We start from the raw sequence: 16,646 nt of genomic DNA on the forward strand, positions 1-16,646 counted from the left end.
TTTTGGAAACTTATTTACTGCCAAAGCATGCAGGTCAGAGGCTAGAAAGGTTTCTTCTTGCTCTCTTCGGTGGCGTCTTCTCTTGGAAGCAACAGCCACTCATCTCAGCTTCTCATCTCTTATTGCTGGGGCTGGATTCTTTGGAACAAAAGGTTTTACCCGTTTCTGAGGAATCCATCAGGGGCCGGCAGGGGTGGAGACACACGTGTAACCACGCCCCCAGGTGACAAGTTCATAGGGGCCCTTGGTTTGCCAAGTTTCAGGGTCCCTGATTAAAACTGGTGGACGCTGTGACAATTAAAACTGATCATCACTGTTAAAATGCCGAGTCACAGGAGGCTTCATGTTTTCAAATGAGCAGTTTAGGAAATTAATGGCAAACAGAGTTTTACAGGGTTTTTGTTGTGGAGACATCCACACTGCCTCGCTACCTTACCTGGCTAGGACTTGTTTGAGCGTCTGGTGTGCACACTCAATCACAGCTTGACCTGTGGAGGAGTGGGGGATGCCAGTTTTATGTTCCACTCCCCACTGCTGGACAAATTCCAGGAACTCCTTGGATTGATACGCTGGGCCATTATCTGTTTTAATTTCTTTAGGGATTCCCAATACAGAAAAGGCCTGTACTAAGTGTTGTTTGGCATGTACAGATTTTTCTCCTGCATGAGCAGAGGCATACACTGCTCCTGAGTATGTATCAATGCTCACGTGTACATACTTAAGGTGACCAAAACTGGGGATGTCAGTGATATCTGTTGGCCACACTTCACAGCTTTCAATTCCTCGGGGATTAACCCCCAGGCCTAATGATGGCACTGCCTGGAGCTGACAACTGGGACAGGTAGCCACGATGGCTTTAGCCTGACCCCATGTCAGCTGGAGCTGATGAATCAGTCCTGGCACATTTTGATGGTATCGCTGGTGACTTATCTTTGCCTGTTGGAACACATCTGGGAGACGTGCCTTTTCAGCTGGGGCAGCAAGGGAATCAGCCTCCCGGTTTCCCTCAGCGATTTCACCTGGCAATGGGGTATGCAACTTTATAAGCATCAGATAGAAAGGTTGCTCTCGATTTGAAACCAAATAAATCAGTTTTGAAAGCAATCTAAAGAGATGTTCGTTCTCAATGTCCTTGAGAACTGCCTGCTCCGCTCTGGACACCACTCCTGCTACGTAGGCTGAGTCAGTAACCAAATTAATCGGTTCTGAAAACTTCTCAAAGGCTCTTATGGCCGCGGCCAGTTCAGCTATCTGGGGTGACCCCTCTACAAACTCAACATCAGCTTCCCAAAGCTGAGTCTGTGGATTTCTCCAAGTCATCACCGACTTGTGAGATGTCCCAGATGCATCAGTGAACACTGTGAGAGCTTTGAGTGGCCTTTGGCTCCTTTTCTCACAAGGAATGAGGTGGAATTCCTCATGAAACAATTTGTGTGCTGGCGCATGAACTGAAATTTGCCCACTAGAGCTGTCCAGAGCAAACTGGAGGGTAGCATTGCTCTGCAGCAGATGCTCAAACATCTCTTTGGTCAGTCTCTCAGGGGAGTTTTTGCCTTCTCCAGAGAGCCTGACTGGGAGGTGAATACACATAAAGTCACAACCTGCCAGTTCATGCAGCCTTACCCTGGCCAACTGAATCAGCTGAGCCATCAGCTCTTGTGGCTTGGTGATAGTTTTGGGTCATTGATGGGAGAGGAAAACCCATTCTGTTATTAAGAGTGGATCTCTCTGCCCCTCGGCCCACTGGAATATTAACCCAGGTAGGTGTGGCAATTTGCCCAGGACAATAAATTTGAAAGGCAGCTCAGGTTTGAAGCGATGTGCCTGTCTTTCTGTCAAGGCCTTTTGTGCCTTTTCAATCACAATTTTTGCTTCTGGAGTCAGCTCCCTGGGAGACAGCAGCTCTCTCTCCCCTTTCAATAAATTGAGCAGGGGGCCCAGGTCCTCATTGGTGAGACCTAGCCAGGGTCTGACCCGGTTTAGTGACCCGCATAGGGAATGGAGATCTGCTAGAGTTTTAGGATTACCAATAATTTCCAATTTTTGTGCAACAACCATCCTTGCGGTAATTTCCAGGCCCAGGTATTTCCAAGGTGGCATCCTTTGAACTTTGTCTTCCTGCAATTGGAATCCAGCAGAGGTTAAAACTTTAACCACTACATCAAGGGTGTCTTGCAGCATGTTGTGTTTGGGACAGCATACCAAAACATCGTCCATGTAATGCAAAATGATGGCATCTCTCTTTTCAGCACGCACTGAGGACGGCAAAGACCCCACATACCACTGGCAGATGAAGGGGCTTGCTTTCATCCCCTGAGGTAATAACTGTCCAGTGGTACCCTTTCATTGGGGCTTCTCGGTTAATTGTGGGAATGGAAAAGGCAAACCTTGGCGCATCAGCTGGGCCCAGGGGAATTTGAAAAAACCAGTCTTTAATATCCAGTACTGCTAGGAGCCAATTTTGTGGTAACATAGTTGGGGATGGCATACCTGGTTAAAGAGACCCCATGTCCTCTATTTTTTTGTTTCTTTCTCTCAAATCCTGAAGGAGGTGCCATTTATCCTTCCCTGGCTTTTTTATTACAAACACCGGGGAATTCCAAGGGCTGATTGTTTCTACTATGTGTCATTTGGCCAATTATTGTTCTACTAACTTTTCTAGCACCCCAAGTTTTTGTCTGCTGAGAGGCCACTGGTTCACTCAAACTGGATTATTATCTACCGAAGTGTCTTGGGTAGATTAGGAGGTTAAATTGTATCCCCATTCATCCACCTAACCCAGACACAGGCTTTGTATTCTTAAAATTTCATCTAAGAGTAAAAGTGAGTGGAAAAGAAGCACCGAGTCTGTTATCAGAGACTGTACTTTCTCCCCCCGCATCGGGAGTTTTGACTTCCACACAGACAGACAACAAGACACAGATCGCTTTGGCTTTCCAGCTAGCCGGAGCAGAGAGGTCTTCCTGGACTGTTTTCTTTCCCCTTTTCTGAAACGAATCGAACCTGCTCTGAACTGGGGACTCGAGGGAGCACCGGGAGCTTGCACCCGTGGACTACCGGGAGCCCAGCCTGGGCAGCGGCATTTTCCAACACCAGAGAGACTGATAACAGAGCAAACACCCACAGCAAAGAGACCCTCTGAAGTTTGTCATCTCTTCTGAACGGCAAGAGGTTTTGTAATTTGATATCGTTCATTCTTGTGCCGGGTAGTGCTGTGGATGTGAAATAAACAGGTTTTTTCCACTTCTCTCAGAGAAATCTCTTCCCGAACCGGTTGGAGGGTGGGAGAAAAGGGCCACGTGGGTTTGCTTCCCTGGGGGAGCCCCACTGGAGGTTTTCTCCCAAATCTGCCCTAAACCAGGACACCAAGATAACTTTTGGACCGGACACTCTACAGTGGCCTCCATCAAAAATCCAGAGGTGTCTCAGGAATTGATAATTTCACTCCCCACTGGGACATGGTGTCTCTTCCCCACAGCGGGCACTTGTAGTCTATAACAAAAGGTCGGACACTAGCTAACCTACCCTCCGGACCTTCAATCTGGACGATACCTTTAGCAATTTTAACCAGTTTCATTCCTCCAACACCCTGTATTTTTCCTGCCATGGGTTACAGTTCCCAATGTGAGGGCCACACCTTTTCAGGTATGATAGTCACATCTGCCCCAATATCAATTAACCCTTCTACATGGAGATGTTCTGATTTATGTGTTAAGTTCCATCCCATAATGGGTTTGTCTTCACCCACTACTTCTGCCCAGTAGACTCCTGGTGCTTTGTCATCTACTGGGATTTCTGTTGGAACAGGGATCACCTGGGCTATTACCTGCCCTTTGTCTACATAGAAAGGTGGTTGAGGGCACCTAGCTAAGAGAGTGAGGTGTGTTAGGTCTCCCTTAATTGTCATGGGAGCCACCTCAATCTCTATTGGTGAATGTGCTGTGTCTCCAATAGCAAAATACCTACTATCCAGTCCAGACGGGTCTTGTGAATTATCCTGCAAGTCCACTCCAATGACAGTCCAACGATCAGATCTGAAACAAAAAGCTTTAGAAGTTATGTCGTGGTTTTAAACCAGTAACTAAGAAAATTACTTATTTCTTGCTGTGAGATATGGATTAGAACAAGAGCAAAACAGGCATAAAACTTAAAAGGAATAAAGAACGTTTATTCACAAACTACAATAATAAGAACAACAGAATAAACTTCCAGAAAAACCTTTTTTATCCCCCACTACCCACTATTCCCTTGTTCACATGACCACAGAGACAAAAACTTTGGAACTTGGATGGTTAGAACAGTCTCAATTCCTGCTACAGTCTTTTCACCAGTCTTTGTAGAGAAACAGAAGTCTCTTTCTGTTAATTTATGGAGTTTCTCACTAGAAAACTACTTCTGTTATAGTTTTCTATTGCCCTGATGTCAGCTGCCCAGAACTGCTGTTATCAGAGCTCACTCCTCCCACTTCACATCACTCTGAAGTGTGTATGGGCCATGAGTCTAGGGATGGCATTTTAAGGACGAGTTATTCAAAAGCAAAAGTCTTCTTCATCTGTCTCTGTAAGCTTCACTAGAAAACAGTTTTCTCATTGCCTCTCAAGGCTTCAAATCCTCCAGCACTTCACTGTACCACAATTACTCTACTTTTTACTCAAAATTTACATTTTGAACACTTTATTCCTCCCTACATACTCTATCATGAATTAAAGGAGTCCTTTCAGGACTTTATTGTCCATCTCCATAACTTGAACAGAAAAATATTTCATCTTAATTAAAGCACCTCCTTATTCTCTACCTTTTCTGAAGCTTCTTTTCTTTTCTGTCACTGGTAGTTTATAAAGTCTCTTTTCATGTTGATCACTCTCTTTTTCCCTCTCTGGATAAAAAGATTAATCTGCAAGTCTCATCTGGGTAATGAAAGGGTTAAAATCTTGCCCAGGCTTTGTAGATGGTTCTGTGACTTCTGTCAGTGCAGGAGCTGGAGCTGTCATTGATAGAAGATTCCTCATGGCTGTTCTGGAAAGTGTAGTCGCCGCCTTAGCCCGCCGCAGGTTCAGAGCCTCTTTCTTTCTTCACTCGGCAGTCTCTAGTAAATTTAGTCACAGCAAAACCTGCAGCCGAGCCAGAGATCGGCTTGGCTTGGCCAGAGCCCGGGGAAAGCCCCCCGCAAGCCCCCATCTCCCGGCCGAGAGCCGCTGGGTCCAGCCCAGCCCCCGCCCGGCCACATGGCCGGGCAGAGAACGGGAGGCCTGGAGCTCTGTTACCTTTCACAGCCAGGAAACAAAGAGCCCAAGAGTGCTCTGACTTTACATCTTAAGGTAGGGTTCACAAGTTGATCTCCCTTTTCAATGCTCAAAACTGCTGTCCATTCCCAGTAATGACCGATAATTGGTCAGGAGAAAAGACTCTCATCAGCCACCAGCAACTTCAACTTCCTTAGCTCTTAAAACCACCTTAAAGGTAAAGTCACCTCATGACAAGTTACAAATCACTTACTGAATCACTTTTGCGGTTGCCAGACCTTATTAGGCAAACGTTCCTCACAATTATATTTCTGCAGCCTCTCAGCCCGCTCCCTTTCCTCCCCTTTTCCCATTAAAATAGAGTCTTTTTTCTGCTTCAGGTCTGTCATTTTTATGTCTCTGCGCTTGACAGAAAAGCGCTGAGACTTTAGTTTCTTGGTTGACTGGCTAGAGCTTCTTTCTAGTGTTTCCCTTGTTGCTGGGTTTGAGGACAGTTCCTTGCAAAATGTCCTGGCCTCTTGCACTGGAAACAGACGATGTGCTGCAGCTGTTCTGGTGACATCTGTGGCTTATTCATTCCTGGTGTCACTGCTGCCACTGTCCTTGGGTTGCCTGGTTTCTTGCCGTGTACGCTGTACAAGTCTGCTTTCTGGGCACATGGCTTCAATCATATCTGCTATGGTGGGTGGAGGGTTAATAAGTAGACTCAGAATTGCTCTACGACAAGCGTCGTTGGCATTTCATTGGGCCATTTCTTGAAGCAGTTCTGTCTGGGCCACTGGTTCTTTAACTTGTCTCTGTATCTGTAGTCTCAGTCGATCTACAAACTGTAAGAAACTATCAGATGGCAGCTGGTTAATATTAACATAACTGACTTGAATATCAGCTGCTATTGTATACCACAGGAGCCGCTGTTAGCATACCTTCATCTTCTCCAGGGCTGGTATTCCCTGGGTTTCTCTGCCTGCACCCCCCCACGCCGGGCTCTGGGGGCTCCATTCCCTCACCAAGCCTGTGGAGAGACCCAGCTCCTCCCCTGCAGGAGCCAGGCGGAGGCCCGCACCCTGCCACGCCAGGCTCGGTAGGCTGGCACCCCCCCATCGGGAGGCAGGGCCGGGACACCCCTCTCCCTGCCCCTCTGCAGGAGCAAGGGGTGTAACTCTCTCTCTCCCTGCCCCTTCTCCCTGGGGAACAGGGGCCGGAGGGATAAGTGGATACAACACGGACTCAAAGTATCTAGGCACAGGAGGCCCAAACTTGCTGGAATAATCCAAATTGCAGGTTTATTGTCTGTCGTCCATCCGGGGCAAGAAAGAGACAGAAATGCCCTGGGTCTTATCTCTTATACAAAGGGGTGGGGGTGATCGGGGGATACAGAGAGGTCACAGCCAATGGGAAGGGGGAAGGGAGAAGGTTCTCAGGTAAGAACTAACATTACACAAAACAGAGGTGAGTTTTACTCTTGGGAGATACCAAGATTTTTAGACGCACTACTACAACAATGACATGTAGAAGGCGAGCCCGCCCTCAAGCACGCCCATCCAAGTCAGTCAGGGGCACAGGCTGCAGCTGAAGCTGCCAAGCGTTGCTGTGAGGCTGGCAAGTGAAGAGAAAGCCATTGTGGTCAATTCTGCTGAAGCCTTTTGCCAAACCAAAGGCAACTGTGCCCACAGCCTCCCCCTGTTTGGCACTCAGCTGCTGCAGACGCCTCACTGTGCAGGTGCCGACGTTGGGGCTGCTGCTGTTCCTGTGCACACTCTGCTGCTGTTCCTGTGCACACTCTGCTGCTGTTCCTGTGCACACTCTGCTGCTGTTTCTGTGGGCTCCTGAGTCGCTTCAGCAGCAGCGACTGGGCAGCCCTGCTGGAGGAGACATCACCACCCTCCCCTTGGTGGCAGCAGCTCTGCGGACCCCGAGCTCTGTGTCAGGGGAGCCTCAGTCACAGCACCGTGTCCTGGGCAGCCGCGAGGGCCCGGGCTGGCGGCCAGCCCTGCCTCTGCCCACTGCCCCTTATCGCAGGCACCCAGTGGCCGTGGCCTGGCAGCACCCCCCTGCCCTGCATGTCCCCAGCCAGCCCAGCCTGGGCACACCTTGGGCTGTCTGCACCCTCCTGGAGGGGTGTTGTCCCAGCCTCGAGGGCTTCTGCTGCAGGCCTGGGAGACATTCTGGGGAAGTGCCAGGTCGGCCGGCTGTCAGGAAAAAGGTGGCTGCCCGGGGGCTGCTTATGCCCTCTGACACCCAATTCCTCAGGTCTTCCCACCGGTCCAGCCTTTCAGGGGCCTCCTGTCCCCTTTGGAGCCTCCAGCCTCCACACATGCCCCTCACGCCGTCCCACGCTTTTGTCCCGCCTGGGCCTCCACAGACCCTCATCCATTTACAGCTTCCCAGTGCCCTGTTCCCTCAGAGTCTCCCCCAGTGCAGCCCGGCAGCAGCGCCACAGCCCCACAGGAGCTCCAGAGGAGCAGGATCAAGAGGCACGTGGGAGCCCTCAGCAACCCAGCCAGCACCACACGGGCACGAGGACACAGATGGCGGCGCTTCCTGGCTGAGACAGGGTTTGTGCCTTCAGCAGAAGCACCAAAGGCCAAGGGTTTCTGGCCATTTTCCCTGCACCACTGCATGCCTGGGCAGCTTGCTGAGCTGTGATTCCCCCAGTGGAATCACATTTTCCCCGCTTCCTCTATGCCCTGTACACCATGGGCAGCAAGATAAAGGTCTTGGGAAGTGACTGCCTATTATAATATATACTATATTTATATCCTAAAAGAAAATGAAAAGAAGAAAAGAACAATATTTAAGAAACAAAAAAAAATCTCTGCTGGTTCAGGTGGCCCCAGCAGACAGAGCCTGCCGGGTCAGTTGCCAGCAGAGCTCCAGCAGCGCAGCCAGCTGAGGCCCAACAGACGAGGCCGTGTCCTCCATGCCCTGCGCAGCTCAACTTGCAGGTTCTCCAAGATGGAATATTGAGCCGTCTCTACTGCCTGGGTGATGTAAAATGTTTGAATTGCCAGGTTTCCGATGGCAGGGCTGGTGTCACAAACCACGTTCTTAAGGGCTGGAAGAGAGATGAACAGAGCCACGGTCAGATTCCCAGACCTGCGGAGGCCCACGGAGAGCCCCCGGCCAGGGCCATCCCAGCCGGCTCTTGCCATGGCCAGCAGGGAGCAGGGACCAAGGGGATCAGCCCGAAGCTGCTGGCCACGAATGCCCCACGTGAAACCTCGGAGTGATCCACCCACGCCGCCCCTCATCCGCACATTGAGCAGAGACCTTCGCAGACAGTCCAGGACTTGCAGCTCCACCCAGCAGCCCCGCTGACAGCCCGCTGCCCTCACTCACATTTGTAAATTAGCTGCAGGTCTTCTTTCTGCCGCCTCAGGAGCCGCCCGGCCATCCCTGGGAACACAGAGCCTGTCAGGGCCCCAGCGGCACAGCTCCCTGCCAGCGGCGCTGCCAGCCCTGTGCTCACACGCCCTCCCGCCCCGGCAGGGCTCAACCCGGGCCCGTGCCGCATCCTGACTCAGCCCAAGGGCACGGCTGCCAGAGGCCGGCAGCAGCAGCCCCGAGGGCAGGCGGGGCTCCAGGGCACCGGGCCCGGGTGCCGCTGCCGGGGCAGCAGTCGGGGCCGGGGCCGAGCTGTGGCGGGGCGGGGAGGGAGCCCGGGCTCGTGGCTCACCGATGAACCTGATGGCCGCCGCTCGCAGGGGCTCCTGTGGGCTCTGCAGGTACGGCAGGGCCCGACGCAGGTCCTCCGCCGCTCGGTTCCTCTCCTGTGCCAGCTGGAGAGAGCGGCAGGAGGGAAGGGTTGGCGCGGGCTCTGCCCCTCGGCCAGGCGCTGCCTGCCCGGCCAACCCTGAGGCCCGGCCAGCAGCCGCTGGCGCCGAGCTCTGGAAGGGGCAGAGGACCGGCTGCTGCCCAGGGAGCCGCGGTGCCGCCCTGCCCTGCAGCCCCAGTGGATCGGGGCTCCATCGGAACCAGGCTCGGGACCACAGGAGCCTGAAGAAGAAGCCGTGCGGCCCCCGGGGGCGGCACTGGGCAGGGGCGCAGCTGCCAGCCCCACACACCGAGCGCTGGGGACAGGGGGCTTCTCCAGGCTGAGGCTGGGCCTTCCAAGCCGTCCTTACCAGGCACTCGGTGATCATCCACAGCTTCTTCTTTTTCACAGGTCTTTCAAGATCTCTCCTCTTCAGGAACTCGGCCGCACAAAGCAGCGTTGCCCAAGAAGCCTGGAGAGCAGCAGAGACCCGCAGATGGCCCCACAAGTCAGGACACAGGACCCGCCCGCATTCGTGTGCCAAGGCCAGGAGGAGGCTGCAGCCGGCAAGGTGCCAGGGCAGGAGGCGGCCGAGCCCCCTCCCCGGGTGACAGCAGCAGCCCAGGAATCCTCACCTCTGCCACCTGCTGGTTCTCGTCATGGCAGTGGAAGAAGAGAGGCAGCAGGCTGTGGTGCACGTGTGACTTCAGGGCCTTTTTTTCCTTTTCTGTTAGAAGAGTCATCAATGATCGGAAGAATAATATGGACACCAGCTGCACCTGGCTATTATCCTATATGAAAGGAAGGAAGGAAAAAAGACCTCAGCCCTGTCTGCATGGGGCTCAGCAGGGCGCAGGCCTGAGAATCCCCCGGGCGCCAAGTGTCTGGGCAGCAGCCAGTGGCCTCGGCTGGGGGCACAGAGCCTTACGTGGTCAAAGAGTGGCAGGAGCGCCTCAGCCAGCTGCAGGGCAATGGGGCTGGGTATCAGCATGTCCTTGTCCAAGACGATAAAGCTGAGCACCATGACTGTCATCCTGACTATCTCTCCATCTGCATCCCACAGGAAATCTACAAGACTTTCAGTCAGGCTCCGCATTTTTTCAGCCTGTGTGGAAGACAAGTCTGTGAAACGCCACCCTGCTGCCACAGGGCCAAGAGGCCAAAGGCCTGTCCCAAAGCACTCAGGAAGAAGCAGGAGGCAGGAGAGCTGGCAGCAGCTGCCTCGGGGCCCGAAGCCCAGCCGAGCCCAAGGGACTGCGTTTCCCGGCGCAGCTTCAGCCACTGCCCACTTCTCACCATCGAGGGATCGTCAATCAACTTGAAAAGGGCCCTGAGCGCCAGGTGACGCTTGTCCCTGCTCTCGCTCCGCAGGTGCCTTGAGAAGATTTCCAGGACTCTGTTAGTGCTGCGTTCGCTCAAGTCCAGGTAGTCCAGGATCTGAAAGGCACAGGGCAGTGACAGGGGAGGCAGCCGGCAGGAGCCCAGAAACAAGACAGAAAACAGGGCCCGGGCAGCAGCACAAGGCATGGGCACCGTCCCAGGCAGCTGCAGCTATGAGAGGGCAGAGAGGTGGCAGGCAGCTCTGCAGGGAGGCACTTTTGGCCATCAGGCTCACCTCCACAAGGAATGCCAGGGCAGGCAGATCCCAGCGTGCCTCCTGTGTGCTGAGCAGCTGGAGCAGGTAGGGAACGATGCGGGAACACAAGGGGATAGAGGCAGACGACATCTCCCTGCCAGGGTGAAAAAGTAGCCCAGACTGTGAGCTGGGAGGACAAACATCTCCCAGGACTGATTGACAGAGTTCAGATCTTTGAGCACCATCCTGCAAGGATAGGGGACCTGGGCCCTTGGGGAGGTGACTCCTTGTGGGCACCCTCCTTTCCCAGCCTTTTCCAGTCTCCCTAGCCGTCCCTCGGTGACGAGGCCCTCTGGCCCACGACAGTGGGGACTGTGTTGGGCAACCTCAGCACGGGGCACAAATGCCAGAGGCAGTGGGGAGAAGGGGGTCTCACCTGGCCAGCAGACCCACGGCATAGTGGTGGGTGTCAGCAGAGAGCAGCTTGTCCCAGCCACACTTGTGTTCCATTTCCACCACCACTTCCTCACGATGCATTTGGCACAGCAGGGACTTCAGGGCCTGCACTGCAAAGCTGTGTGCACAGCAAAGCCCAGGTCACGCTGGGAGCACTGGCTCGTGCCGTGGAGACATGGCAGGGACAGGAGGAGTGGGATAGAGCACCTGTTGGGGCTGATGGCAAGGCCGTGTTGCTCCTGGCATCCCTTCCAGAAGGCATTGAGATCCTCTGGCATCTCCAAAGTGCTGAAGAACACTTGGAAGAGCAGATGCACAAAGAGGCGGGGGAAATGCACCGTCACTACATGTGGGACGCAGGGCATCTGAAGGATCTTCCACATCAGCACAGTTGCCTGCAGAGGACAGAGAACCCTGAGACAGCGCTCAGTGCCGAGGTGTGCGGGTGGCAGGGCCTGAGTGTGGCAGGGAGCGGTCAGGGGAAACCCCTGGGGAGCTCCACGCCTGGTGCCCCTGAAGCTGCCCCTAGGCCAGGTTTCAGCCCAGTGCCTGAGGCAGGGAGATGCAGTTGGGGAAGGAGGAAACAGAGCTGCTGAAGAGGTGGCTTGCCAGGGGCTGAGCAAAGGCCAGTTGCAGAAACTCACAGCCAGGGCAAAGACACCCGTGTTGTCTCCATCAGAGGTGCGCGTGCTGTGCTCTGGCCAGTTCCCCAGCACATCGAGGACTATCCGGTATGCCCGCTCCGCTGTCCTGGGCGAGCACAAGATGGTCTTCCACATGGTCATAGCAGCTCTGCGGGGCGACAGCTCTGTCTCACGGGGGTCTCAGACACATCCCCGTGGCCTGGGCAGCAGTGGGGGGGAGCCGAGCTTGCTGCCAGCTCTGCCTCTGCCTGCTGCCCCTCGCCAGCAGCAGCAGCCAGGCAGCCCAGCCCTGTGGGGACAGGGCCCTGAGGGCCATGGCATGGCAGCAGGCTCGGGGACCGATGTAGCAGGGCTGGGAAAGGTCCCAGGTAGACAGGACCCTGGAAGTCTCTGTTGGTCAGACACCTGGGCCAGGCTGTGCAGGCTGATGGGCTGAGGAGCCCTGAGCCCTCTGGGCACGTGGGCCCCGTACCTGTCACACGTTGGGGCCACACGCAGGAGAGCAATGACCACGTCAGCGGGCTGTGCCTCGCTCAGATCCAGCAGGGTCCTGTTCAGCCTGTGCTCAGAGAACTGATTGGCCATGAGCCACTGGTGGATGTACCTCACCATGGCAGGCACCTGGAGAAAGCACAAGGGGAGACTTGGAAAGCTGCCACAGGGAGTCAGGAATGTCCCCAGCTTCCCCAGAGAAGTGCTTCCCTTCTCAGCACGCTGCAATGGCCTCAAAGGCTTTGAGTGATCAGCAAGCGTGGCTTGGGAGGCCAAGCGATCCCTGGAGGATCAAACCCTGGCCACAGGCTGCTTACTTGCTTTTGACTGTAAAAACCCTCCTCTACAAGCATATCCAGCAGGGCAGCAGTGGCCTTGGTGTTGAAGATGTATGAATAAGGTCTGAGCCCAGTGGCCATGGCGCTGGTCCCTTCTTCCCGAATTCTCTTGATGAAGCTGCAAACCAGCTGTAGGAGAAGGGCGGGAGACAGAAACATCGGGGATGTTCCATGGAGTGCTCCAGGCGTGCTGCTGGGCTGAGCAGTGCCAGCAGGCCCAGCCCAGTTGGGGATGGCTGCAGGTACCTGCGCTGTTCTGCGGAAGAGGCCACCGCCAAGGTCCTGCTCTTGTGTCTGGGCCATGGCTGCATCTGGCAAAGAGCAGCCAGAGCTGAGGGGCTGCGGGAGAGGCCGGAGAACGCAGCCCAGCCCTGCGATCCCCAGGCAGGGACAGCCCCGCGGATGCCCCAGGGGATGGAGCACGGCCACTGCTGGGGGGGGCAGCCCCAGCCCCTCTTTTATGCTGTCCATGGGTGTGTATCCACAGGACAGGGTGGGATGGGATGAGATGGGATGCAATGGGATGGGATGGGGCCAAGATGGCCGCAGGCACCAGCCCTGTGGCCCAGCTCTGCCACTCACCCTCCTCCAGCGGCCGGAACTGCTGCACCTCTTCGGTCTCTGGTGCTGGGGCAGCTCCAGGGCCTTCTTCCTCTTCCTCCTCCTCCTCCTGCACCCAGGCCAGCTTGGGCACTCTTGGGGGTTGCTGCTCCATATCATCTTCAACACTCTCCCATCCTTTCCATAGGAACAGCACCAGGGGATGGCATGGCATGCAATGGGATGGGGCCAAGCTGGCAACAGGCGCTAGCCCTAAGGCCGAGCTCTGCAACTCACCCTCCCGTGGTGCCTGGAACTCCTGCACCTCTTCAGTCTCCTGTGCCAGGACAGCTCCAGGGCCTTCTCCTTCCTCCTCCTCCTCAACCCAGGCCAACTTGGGCACTCTTGGGGGTCGCTGCTCCATGACAGGGACTGGATTTATAGCTACTTGCAGGAGAGATGGCTCGGAAAAGCTCCGAGTCAGCAAGTGCTGCAGTCGTGCCTGGAAGGCACCTGCAAGACTCAAGTCTGGGCAAGACGGCAGGACAGCGAGTCCTGCACTTGTGTCTTGAGGGCTCCTGCCACAAGGACAGGAGGCTCCTCGTCAAGGTTTGAGGTCTGGTCTCAAGGGCAGTGACTGCAGGGATGGGCGACACCTCGGAAAAGCTCCGGGTCACCAAATCCCACGGTCTGCCTTGAGAGAACCTTGAGAAGCCTCGGCAAGGCCACAGGTCAGCAAGTGCTGCAGTCGTGCCTGGAAGGCACCTGCAAGACTCAAGTCCTGGCAAGACGGCAGGACAGCAAGTCCTGCACTTGTGTCTTGAGGGCTCCTGCCACAAGGACAGGAGGCTCCTCGTCAAGGTTTGAGGTCTGGTCTCAAGGGCAGTGATTGCAGGGATGGGCGACACCTCGGAAAAGCCCCGGGTCACCAAGTCCCACGGTCTGCCCTTGACAGAACCTTAAGAAAGAAGCCTCGGCAAGGCCACAGGTCAGCAAGCCCTGTGGTCTGGCCTCGAGGTCACCTGTTGGAATAACGCTTCGGAAAAGCTCCGGGTCCGACACAAACGAGTGTGCTGTGCGGGGGCTCCTCACAGCACCGCTCTGACGCGTCCTGTCCCGTCGCGTGCACCGAGCACTGTGGCGTGGTCCTGTCACCGCCAGCTCCTATGCCACCACATGTCACAAAGGGCCCTCTGACACCCTGTCCCTTTCCATCCCACGGTGACCATATGTCACAAAGGGCCCTCACGCACCCTGCCAGCTGCCCTGGTTCCCCCTGCCCCCATCCCCCCAAAAATGGCCCAGGTTGGGAGGAATCTCTTGCCCAAAGGGTCTAAGACAGCCCAACAGGATCTTTAGGAATGCCTCAAACCATCAGCCAACGCTGCCCTGCTCTGCAGGCTCAGGGCAGCAGAAGGAGCCCCCAGGGCTGCCGACGCAGCCGCAGCAGGAAGGGCACGGGGCCTTGCACAGAAGCTGGCACGGCCTCCTTGGGACACGTCCCAGCTGGTGGCCATTCTAAACCTGCAGGTGTGACACAGACAAGGAACGTGTGGGCCAGGGCACGAATGCTGCTCTGAGCCCTGGGGCCCGGCCAGCACTGAAATCAGCAGGTGTGGCAGAGTCCCCGCCAAGGCAGACCTGCCACCCCACCCGAGCCCTGGCAGTGCTGGCACTCGTCTCCTGCCCCAGAGACCTGTACCCCTGGGGGGCTTCTGTGCCAGAGGGCAGCCAAAGCCCACATCTTTTTAGAATTTTTCCAAAGCCTGCCGACTGTTTTCAAGGATTTCTTCCTATTTTCTCCCTAGTGCACAATCTCCAGAAATTGTGCTTTTCCATCCTTTTGCATTTATTAAATTGACCTGCAATGACCAATCAATCAAAATCCTGGGAAAACTTGAACTTCAGGTTGAACCCGGGCAAAATATTTATCTCCCACACTTGAAGCCATGAATTGCCAAGTACTGTCCCCGCTGTCACACCCTGTCCCCTGTAGGTGTGCTGATGCCATTTCAAAGGGGTTGCCAATGAAAACCAGTTTGAAGATTTTTGTAGTTTCCACATTGGCATTCAAATCCTTGACTAGAAAAATCACATGTCAAAATTTCTAGGATTCTTCCATACCAAAGCTGTCATCTTCACCCTGGATTTTAGAGTGTCTGAACAGTCACACAAGGTTTGAGTTTTAGACACTACAGAAGAAGTCTTTGCTGTTGGGCTATACCATGACATCAGCATATAGTCCTGATGATTCCTGTAGGCAGGAGCAGCAAACACAAGAATGAGCCAAACAAGCTATTCCTGTGTTCTCATGTCCTGCACAGCAGTAACTGGGAATTCAAGAATGGATTCAGGAAGCAATGGGTGCACAGGGAGCCACAAAGACTTTGGGGTGCTGAAATGGACCAGCCTGGTGCCTGTGCCTGGGCTGCACCGGGCTGAGCTCCAACTGGACGATCTAACAATGGCTGAATGGACACACCGTGGGCCACAGGAGACTCCTGCTCCCAGTTCTGTGAGCTACAATATTCATTTGTGATTCACCAGATGATTTTTTCATCTTTCCTTGAAATCCAGGAGAGGAAAAGGTCAACAGGGAGAAGTGTTCTTCCAATTCTAGTGACAGTTGTGTCTGCACACCACCTGTGCCCATGGCAGGGTGGTTGGAAGTGGATGATGTTTATGATACTTTGCAACACAAAATGTTCTGAGATTCTGTGATTCACCAAGTGGAGTGGAAAACTAAGCCATGTAAGTCCCTGCTTTTTTTCAGTGCATGCTGCTTACTCCTCTGTTCCAAGCAAGTCCAGGATTTTGTTTCATGTGTCTTTAAGGTGCCTGGACAGAAGAGAGGGAGGGCAGCTGCAGCACAGGGCTCATGTCCCATCAGAGTCTCTTACTCTCTCTCTCACGATGGCGCTGATGCCGCTGCCTTGGGACACCTGAGTGTGGAAGGCGAGCCCGCCCTCAAGCACGGCCATCCAAGTCAGTCAGGGGCACAGGCTGCAGCTGAAGCTGCCAAGCGTTGCTGTGAGGCTGGCAAGTGAAGAGAAAGCCATTGTGGCCAATTCTGCTGAAGCCTTCTGCTAAACCAAAGGCAACTGTGCCCACAGCCTCCCCCGGTTTGGCACCCGGCTGCTGCAGACGCCTCACTGTGCAGGTGCCGACGTTGGGGCTGCTGCTGTTCCTGTGCACACTCTGCTGCTGTTTCTGTGCACACTCTGCTGCTGTTCCTGTGCACACTCTGCTGCTGTTTCTGTGGGCTCCTGAGTCGCTTCAGCAGCAGCGACTGGGCAGCCCTGCTGGAGGAGACATCACCACCCTCCCCTTGGTGGCAGCAGCTCTGCGGACCCCGAGCTCTGTGTCAGGGGAGCCTCAGTCACAGCACCGTGTCCTGGACAGCCGCGAGGGCCTGGGCTGGCGGCCAGCCCTGCCTCTGCCCACTGCCCCTTATCGCAGGCACCCAGTGGCCATGGGCCGGCAGCACCCCCCTGCCCTGCATGTCCCCAGCCAGCCCAGCCTGGGCATACCTTGGGCTGTCCGTACCCTCCTGGAGGGGTGTTGTCCCAGCCTCGAGGGCTTCTGCTGCAGGCCTGGGAGACA

General features: G+C 54.9%; 1 protein-coding gene across 3 annotated transcripts; it reads right to left on the reverse strand.

The window, feature by feature from the left end:
- Positions 1-7,972: 7,972 nt before the first annotated feature.
- Positions 7,973-14,224, reverse strand: LOC147646768 (maestro heat-like repeat-containing protein family member 7). Of its 3 annotated transcripts, XM_086872970.1 has the most exons (16): positions 13,341-14,224; positions 13,086-13,241; positions 12,750-12,814; positions 12,483-12,632; positions 12,146-12,294; positions 11,674-11,821; positions 11,237-11,424; positions 11,010-11,147; positions 10,613-10,727; positions 10,294-10,434; positions 9,926-10,102; positions 9,633-9,788; positions 9,368-9,469; positions 8,920-9,022; positions 8,583-8,639; positions 7,973-8,298 (listed from the first exon to the last, which is right to left on the reverse strand). In XM_086872970.1, the coding sequence occupies exons 1-16, from the start codon at positions 13,465-13,467 to the stop codon at positions 8,099-8,101; spliced, it is 2,172 nt and encodes a 723-aa protein (XP_086729096.1). In that variant the 5' UTR covers positions 13,468-14,224; the 3' UTR covers positions 7,973-8,098. The 3 variants fall into 3 exon arrangements, with proteins under 3 accessions (XP_086729096.1, XP_086729095.1, XP_086729097.1); XM_086872969.1 differs by having other exon boundaries at positions 12,483-12,814; positions 13,341-14,183; XM_086872971.1 differs by having other exon boundaries at positions 13,086-13,634.
- Between the last annotated feature and the right edge of the window lie 2,422 nt (positions 14,225-16,646).

The sequence above is a fragment of the Cyanistes caeruleus genome, unplaced genomic scaffold, assembly GCF_971803275.1.
Source record: "Cyanistes caeruleus unplaced genomic scaffold, bCyaCae1.hap1.1 HAP1_SCAFFOLD_80, whole genome shotgun sequence".
In the NCBI taxonomy this organism is placed as follows: Eukaryota; Metazoa; Chordata; class Aves; order Passeriformes; family Paridae; genus Cyanistes; species Cyanistes caeruleus.

Coding starts and splice junctions, on each gene's coding strand:
- LOC147646768 (XM_086872969.1), bottom strand. CDS start 13,467: ATGGAGCAGCGACCCCCAAGAGTGCCCAAGTTGGCCTGGGTTGAGGAG. Junction 11,148..11,236: donor CTTGCCATCAGCCCCAACAG/GTGCTCTATCCC, acceptor CTGTGCACACAG/CTTTGCAGTGCAGGCCCTGA. Junction 8,299..8,582: donor CCTGCAGCTAATTTACAAAT/GTGAGTGAGGGC, acceptor TCTCTCTTCCAG/CCCTTAAGAACGTGGTTTGT.